Below are 8,650 nucleotides of genomic sequence, written 5' to 3' on the forward strand. Positions count from 1 at the left end.
CCACATTATTACAAATAACTTCATTTCTGGATATTTATGGTTTGATTTCTTTGTATGTATGGATCACTTGGGTTGTTACCAACATCTGGTGAAAATTTCACATCATTAGCACCTCTAGTAATATATTTACTGAGAAAAATGGTGACGTGTTCAATGCTGATTTTACCCGCTGAATTTAGGTCTGCAATTAGCAGATTTGCGCTTTAGCAGTCTGGTGCCCACCATTGGTCCAAACTATGAGCACTGATGAGAGAAAAGAAATGAGAATTGAGAATATGAGAGGACTGATGTCATAGTCTACCTGATTTTGTCACACTGACCAGGAGTCGGGTCAGTTTGGTTTATTAAAGACAATTTTCTGTATATTGGCCTTGTCTGTTCATTGTAGTTATTAAGTACAGCACAAACAGGAGCACTTGTCCCCGTTTTGTTTGAAAAGTTTACATTTCATGTCATCAGGTAAACTCAGAAGTCTCTAAGGAGATAAATTAGTCTTAAAAAGAAGCCACACAAGCCTGTAACAACATGTGTGTGTAAAGTAAGATCCACAAGCCTACTGTATAATCCACTCCTTTTAACTTGTTTATTTCAGCATCCAGAAAATTGTCATTTTAGGCCTCCAGTAATGTAAGTGTGTGTTTTAATATCAGAGTTATGTTCTACTGTTCCAAGTCAAAGTCTCGTCTATTTTCTAGAACCCAGTAGATCTGGGAAGGTCCCAATGTCCTAGCTTTCCACCAGCCTTGAACGCATCACTACATTTGTGAATCTTGTTGTATGCGTGTGGATCATGTTGTACACAAAACAGATCTTTGTGTGGGATTATCTGATTACTAAAGAGACACATTTATCTCTGTCTCTGCCTAATGTAAAAGGTACAAACTGTTGTGATACGTAGCTGACAGGTTGTGTTTTCCTCTCCAGGGAAGAGTTTCAGAGAGGAACAGTGTGAGGCATTTAATGGCCTAAACCTGAACACCAACAGGCTCGGTACCACCGTGGTTTGGGTTCCGAAATATTCAGGCATTTCTCTCAAGGATAAGTGCAAGCTCATCTGCCGGGCCAACGGAACCGGATATTTCTATGTTCTGGCTCCAAAGGTATTTATTTATTTATAATATAAACATAGTTCTAGCAAAACATCTCATGAACCATTGGGTAGATCCTGATGAAGCCGAAGACTGTGTCCAACCTCAGGGGCTGTGTCAAATGTGTCTTCTTTTCCCCTGTTTGAGGGACGTGTCCGACGGATCCTTCTCCGCCCACCATATCCCATGATATATTACGGGCCCAACCAGATTTTTTTTCCTGCTCCTAATAGTGTTTGAAGCAAAAGAAAAGAGTACAGTTTTAAATAAAAGTCTGTCGGTACAAAACTTAAAGGAATCCATGATTAGTTGTAACATTAGACTAGTCCTATAGTCTGTCCATGTGATTTGTTCTGCAGATCTATAACCATGTGTGTGATCTGAATGTGGCAGGTTGTGGATGGGACGCCCTGCTCCCCTGACACCTCAGCTCTGTGTGTTCAAGGAAAATGTATTAAGGCAGGCTGTGATGGCAAGCTGGGGTCTAACAAGAAGTTTGACAAGTGTGGTGTGTGTGGCGGGGACAACCATGGCTGTAAAAAGGTTTCAGGAATGTTCACAAAGCCTGTGTAAGTACTGAAACTTTCCCTGACTCTACAGCACATTGTGAAAATATTTCTATGAAAGGCACTTTATAAATGAAACTTTACTTAATTAAAATCATGTATTAGAATAATGCTGTCTGTATGAACCTCTGGTTGATTGTGTCACAGGTCCTTAAAAAACATTTCTTTATTTTCATCACATGGAAATAAAGAAATTGCCTTCCTGTTTCTGAGATCTTTGTTTCTATTGTTAAATTTGGAATCAAATAATGAGGTTATGTCATACAAGTTAAACAAATCCTAAAAACAATTCAGGGTTTCTCATTTCTGCTTCAGTAATGGTGGTGGGGTTTACTCTGATACAGGTTTTTAATTTGCCTCAGAGGAGGTTGGGAAAAAAAGAACCTGCAGGCTGTGTTGGGTCCTTAAAATCAACCTGTTTTAGCTTTATATCATCTTATCATAAACATACCCAGAGTGTTGCTTTGACTCATTCATACATGTTTGAGGAATCCTTCAATCTCCTGTGATAGCCGTGTGGAGCTGCCTAAACGTTTGCTGGGACAAAGCTCCGCCTACTTGTACAAAGCTCCTCCCTGAAAATCAGTCTGCAGCTGAGCTCCTGCCCCACAGACCCCCCCCCTCCCCTGAAGCATTGCTGTGATGATGTGCTGAAGTGGGAGTGTCAGAAACAGTAGGAGGTTCTTCAAGCCAATTTTAAGGCATTTAGATAGACTATCTTGCAAAAAAAAATTATTTATACAGTATTTTCAGAAAACTTCCTGAGAATTTCCTGAAATTTTCCTGAAGAATGCTTCTTTGTTTAGCCTTTTTTGAGGTGTGGCACACTCAGACTCTGACTGAAACCCTCTGTCAAGTAGGGGCGTAACCATAGGCATAATTTTCAGGGGAGTTAGGGGGGTTATGACCCCCATAATAATTTGATCCAGTCAATATATCCCCACCCAATAAAATGGCATCATTTGCTCAAACACAGTAGAAATTAACTGGTTAAGTAGACAGATGCAACTCTCTTGTTGTCTTTAGGTAACTTTGACTTGATTTAAAAATGTACAATGTCATGTTTTCGAGCATACCCACCCCCCTCGGTAGACTTAAAGTTACGCCCTTGTGTGTAACATTACATTGATCCATATTAATATATTGATTAAATGATTATTGATTCTGTTACACTGAGGCAAAACAGAAAATATTCATCCATATCTTCAAATGTCCCATGTGGATGGATATGGGCTTATATCTCATCATACTGATTGCAGGCTTGTAAATTAAATTGAAAATTGTTTCATGACAGACTTTGTGATACAAATAAACACAGAATCTTCATCCAAACAAATTCATAAATTATCATATTGTTGTTAAACTGGTGATTTACACCCCTACTGTCAAGAAAACACCAAACATTTGAAGCTAGTGACCCTCTAGAAATAGTAGTTTGGCCATGATTGACTGACAGTTTACAGACAAAACGTGTCAGATACATAGATACTTTTTAATAATAGTAAATCACAGTTTACCTTTTGCTAAGCAATAATGTAGCATGGACTTATTTCTAAGATATCATACCATTTAAATGGAAGAAAATAAATGTTGTCTTTATGTTCTTAGGGATTTGAATTTATTATTTAGTCAAAAACATTTGCTACTTGTTGTAGTCTCAACTAGTTTTCTTTGATAATTTCACATAACATTACTCATGGCACTTGAAAATAAATACTTTTTCCAACATTATAATGTTTTAAAATAAAATTTCAACTATTCTTTGTTGTTCAGGAATGGTTACAACTTTATCGTGACGGTGCCCGTTGGAGCCGCCAACATTGACATCCGTCAGCGAGGCTACCGGGGAATGATCGGTGACGAGAACTACCTGGCTGTGAAGGATCGACACGGCAGGTACCTCCTGAACGGCGACTATGTGGTGTCGGCCGCAGAGCGGGACATGCTGGTGAAGGGCAGCCTGCTGCGCTACAGCGGCACGTCCACGTCTGTGGAGACTCTTCAAGCCATCAGACCCTTGCAGGAGCCCCTGACTGTGGAGGTGCTCTCTGTGGGAAAGATGACTCCTCCAAGAGTGCGCTACTCCTTCTATGTATTGAAGGAAAGCAAAGAAGAAAAGACTCTTTGGAAAGAGGAGAAAAGTCACAAAATGCAAAACAGCATCTTGGTTGACGGTAAAAATACAAAAACTAAGAAGGACTTGAAGGTTAAGAAACCTGATAGTCACTGGCTAACAAGAGGATGGGAGGCATGCACGGTAACCTGTGGTCATGGATCACAAAGAAGATGGGTGCAATGCCAGAGTGTGGAAGGACATCCTGCTACAGACTGTGACAACAGCCAAAGGCCTGTAGCTGTAAGACCGTGTGGGGATCCATGTCCATTATGGGATGTGGGAACATGGTCCAGTTGTTCCAAGTCCTGTGGACGGGGATTTAAAAGGCGGCCGGTGCACTGCATGACTGACAATGGTCTTAATCTTCCTAGAGAGCACTGTTCTGGAAAAAGGAAGCCTCAGGAGCTGGACCTTTGCAACCTGAAGTCTTGCTAGAGCAGAGAAGATCTGGGGAACTTTTGAACAGAAAAAACATTTTGCTCAAATCAGCATCAGGTTATTTTGCTGATCTGGGAACAAGGACTGTTGGGTGCAGCTCACTTCTGTGTGATATGCCTTCTGACATACAATGGTCTTCAAATAATTGATTACTTTAGATTTGTCATATCAACTGAAGTAAGTCCAACTGTTGATTAGCTCAGTAGGCAGCTGTGGTTCTTGACCAAACGTTACTTTAACCCCTCCTAATTGCAGTTACTATCGGGGTATCTCCCCCTTTCCCACCCCAAGGTTTCTACCAGTGACGTGTGGTGAGGCTGATGGTTGGTTCATCAGAATCAGATTTGCACATTCAGTATATGAACTCTACAGAACAACTTATTCACCACATCATTGGCAGAAGTTTTGTTTCATAACAGTTATGTTTCATATTTCATACCACTATTCTTCACACAAACTGGGGCTCACTTGATGCACATTTCATTAAAACAAAGTTATTATGTCCTAACTTTACTTATAAAGTCCATGTTTTGCTCACAATATCCCATCTGAGTCCAGGAGCCTCATGCAGAAAGGATTGCACAGTTTTCACACTAAAAGTTGACGTACGGACAAATTTAGGAAAGTGCGCCACACCAAAATATTCAGATGTGTAAAACTGTGCGTACACAGGTTCCTGCGCACCTTTCCTTTATACATCCCAATGAAGGTGGAGCTTAGCGCACGTGAGACTCCTCCCCTGACACGCCTCCATTTAAATCTGTAAAATAGATATAAATGTGTCCAGAGTGTGAGATTCTCCTCAGATTGTCTCTCTGTGGGGTCAGAAATGAGTTTTAGATGCAGGAAAATTACACATTAAATGGAGAATGAGTGAGAAAACTGTCTAAATAAGCAGTGTGTCATTGTTTTATGTGGCGCATTCACACAGGATAACCAAAGCCTGAGATTTTCCTATTAAGTCTGGTTAGTTTTTGCCTATTTATTTGAACACGGCGTTGAACAGACGTTTAAAAAAAATAAAAATTAAATAAAAAAATTAATAAACATTACGTTATCCAGTTTTTCCTCTCTCCTTTCCTCCTGCGTTACAGCAGGTGATGTCATCTCTACGTACAGACCCCCACCCCACCCCCACCAGTGGGTACCAGTGGTAGTCTACAGATTTTTAGCAAAAATTATAGATTTTTGAGGCTCATTAGACGGTAAATGTCCAAAGGGGTTGACTCATATGAACAGCTTCCCAGCTGGTGAGGGTGTGCCCCGGCACGAGAATCTGCCCAAAGCACAGCTGCTGCACAACGACCACAACTCAGCTCAGCATCAGCCTGAAGGTTACAAACAGAAAAAATAATTATTCTTACCGTACAGTGAGACACCATTTGTATCTGATTTTACTCCCTCTCTTCAGCCTTTTTTATTTATTTATTTTTTTTATGTCGCACGTAATGTGTCGGGGTTTTTCTGGCCTGGGACCCAAAAGGTTTTCAACCATGTGACAAAAATATAAAACCAGTTTACAGACTGGACTGAGGGTCTTTGATCATTTTTAGGCTGATCTGTTTTCTTGTCTGAGGTTAAATGATTTTCAGTTTCATCATCGTTCAGTTTAAACAGTAAAAACTCAAATTAAAATAAAAATCTAACAGCGTGTTCAGACGCTCCTTACATCCAGAAAACACAACAGAGTCATATTTCTGTGGATTCAGGTCAGATTCATGACTTTGTGAGTTAAAACTGTACGAAAATATACACACACTTTCACGCAACATTGGTTTTGATACATCCCAACGTGGGAGTAGAACCTGGCACACGCAACTTTTTTATGTGTACGCACCGTTTATACATGAGGGCCCAGGTCCTGTCACAAGTTGAAAAAAATCAGGGTAAAAAGTGTGTGTCAGGACAACACAGCCACTCTTTGTGTTTCAGAAGAGCTTTAGTCTCAGCTGTGGTGTGGCTCTTATTTACCTGCTGCTTCCAAGTCCAGTTTAGAAAATAGTTTGAGCTTTAAAATACTGTATACAGTATAAGCTTCCATTCTAAAAGTCAGGTTTGGCAAGAGAGAAAACAAACAGATCTCTGCTGCACTTTACTTATTTTCTTTTTTTTACTTTATAAACTAAAAGTGTACAAAACAGGTACCAAAAACGCTGCATTTGGCTTGCTAACTGTAACTTCCTGTTACTTCTTCTGCAGCTCAGAGTAGTCTCTGAGCACTTGAGTGCCCCCTACCCTACCCAAAGAACCGCCAGCCTCCATTCGTGTCTTTTCTCAGCTGTTGTAGCTCACAGAACATGTTGCACACAAACATATTTATATATATTATAAACTTAAAACTGTGGAAAGTCAGGCAGACATTAAAATATTTATAAATCAGGCCAACAGGACAGGAGCCCATCATCCAGCAATTAGTTATTATGTAAACAAGCCAAGTATTACAAAGATCTGTTACCGCTGAATAAGTTTTTTTGCTACATTTAAGGATTTTATGAATACAACATACAGAACCCTATGTAATAAAAGTAGTGATAGTAAAACAATATCAAAAAGAAAAATAACAAATTATGCCTCCTATTTATAACAAATATTATTTTGATTATTTTCATTCTGACTTGTCAAATTTTTAAACAAATTTTATTTTCACTTTCATGGTTTTATCTTCAACTGCTTGTAGTTTTAACTGTTTTGGATATTCACAGAAATAGATTTTACCAACTTCTAGCCAAGATTCTGACATTTCTGTAGATCCACACAGTGTGTTAGACACATGTCTTTAACTAAAATAATTTTAGTAATTAAAGGAGAAAACTGAGGGTTTGTGCTTAAGAGATGAATGAACCAAACTTTGGTCACTTGCAGGCCGAATGTGGGCCTTGGGCCACCAGTTGAATAGCCCTGAAATGAGCTTGTTGCAGCCTCCAGATTCAGGAAGTGAGAAAATTCTGTGATTTTAAAGAAAATATTTAAAATTGTTTAACTTACATAGAAAATGTATTTATAGTACAAAGCATTGGATAAATATTCCAATATAACAATTTAATTTGTTTTGTCTTTATTTTTTGTTTGTTTCCTTGATGACAAGTGAGGCTCCGCCTTCTCTGCTGCTAGTGACCGCACATCACTGGTTTATACGTTCACACGTTTAATCCAAAGTCCAACAATGTTGTTATAATTTTTATTCAAAGTATTCTTCTTTCCAAAGCACACACGGACACATGTATACAAAACTTTGTTGTGTTGCACCCGCTTCGAATGTTATCATCTATTAAATGGACGTTATTAGCCATTATCAGTCCCATAGAATGGCTTCAGACTGTCCCAACTATGCCCCCTAGCAGGTTATCAGTCCCATAGAATGGCTTCAGACTGTCAGCTGGTTAATATATGAGGCATAAAACCACGAAGGTTACTTTCAGAGAAAATGACAGTTAGGGTTAGTGGTTAACCCTAACTCCGGCTGTAGCAGATTGTTGCATTCCAACGTATACTGCACTGATAACCCACTAGGGGGCACTGTCGGGACAGTCTGAAGCCATTCTATGGGACTGATAACCTCTAATAACGTCCATTTAATGGGCTGATAACATCTGAACCGGCTGTGTGTTGCTTAATTCTGATGTTGAACCTCCCAAAAAGCAACTTTTCCAAGCTGAGGACATTTTGCTTCCCATCTGTGGAGTGTTTGTTATTTAAACTTTCCTTCAGTCATTTTCAATATGCAATGACTGCTTGCAGTTTAACTGTAGAGTGGCTGAGTCAGCAAAAAAAGGCAACTTTAATCAAATCTGTCCATTTGTGTAAATTTGTTGGTTATTTTAGCAATGTCCTATTGCTACACAGACACTGGCAGCTTGGTGATAGAAACAATGTTTGATTCCTCATTTGGGGTATATTTTTATTTTATTTTGTTGTTGTTGTTGTTGTTGCACCTTTAGGGGGTCTCTCTGTGCATCTTTTACCATGTGACATATGAAGTGTTGTTTTGTCAAAGGGTCAAACTGGCAGCAGTTTAAAACCATGTTTCTTTAAACATTTCTTCAACATTCCAGACTTCAGTCTTATCTTCATTCCTGTGGACTCACATTTTCTCACTGTCAGAATGAAAACTGGTTCATGTCTGAAATGAGAGGAGCAGAAAACATTACAGAAAGGGTCAGAACATGAAGAAAGAATCCCTCAACTTATGCTGTTATACTGTATAAATTTATATTAAATACAAGAAAAAGAATCTTTGTGGGATTTAAACTGAGCACTTAGCTCTGATTCTTATTTTCACGAGGAACTGAGCAAAATGTGAAAAGTGATAATATAACTTCTATATTCAAGGTCTGAATGGTCAAAGCTGTTATTTTTTACTTCATTGAATTAGAGCAGTTTGCTGATATAAAACAAATTTAGACCTTAACAGCATAATCAGCCAGATCAGCTTTTCATCCATC

General features: G+C 39.0%; 1 protein-coding gene across 1 annotated transcript in view; it reads left to right on the forward strand.

The window, feature by feature from the left end:
* LOC106525380 (A disintegrin and metalloproteinase with thrombospondin motifs 15) overlaps nt 1-4,869 on the forward strand; it is a gene marked incomplete in the record, with an annotated part of 27,159 nt that extends 22,290 nt beyond the window's left edge. Inside the window, 3 exon segments of the mRNA XM_014019606.1 lie at nt 925-1,100; nt 1,482-1,657; nt 3,428-4,869. Of these exon segments, the coding sequence (XP_013875060.1) occupies nt 925-1,100; nt 1,482-1,657; nt 3,428-4,205 (1,130 nt within the window).
* Between the last annotated feature and the right edge of the window lie 3,781 nt (nt 4,870-8,650).

The sequence above is a fragment of the Austrofundulus limnaeus genome, unplaced genomic scaffold (genome assembly GCF_001266775.1).
Source record: "Austrofundulus limnaeus strain Quisiro unplaced genomic scaffold, Austrofundulus_limnaeus-1.0 Scaffold224, whole genome shotgun sequence".
In the NCBI taxonomy this organism is placed as follows: Eukaryota; Metazoa; Chordata; class Actinopteri; order Cyprinodontiformes; family Rivulidae; genus Austrofundulus; species Austrofundulus limnaeus.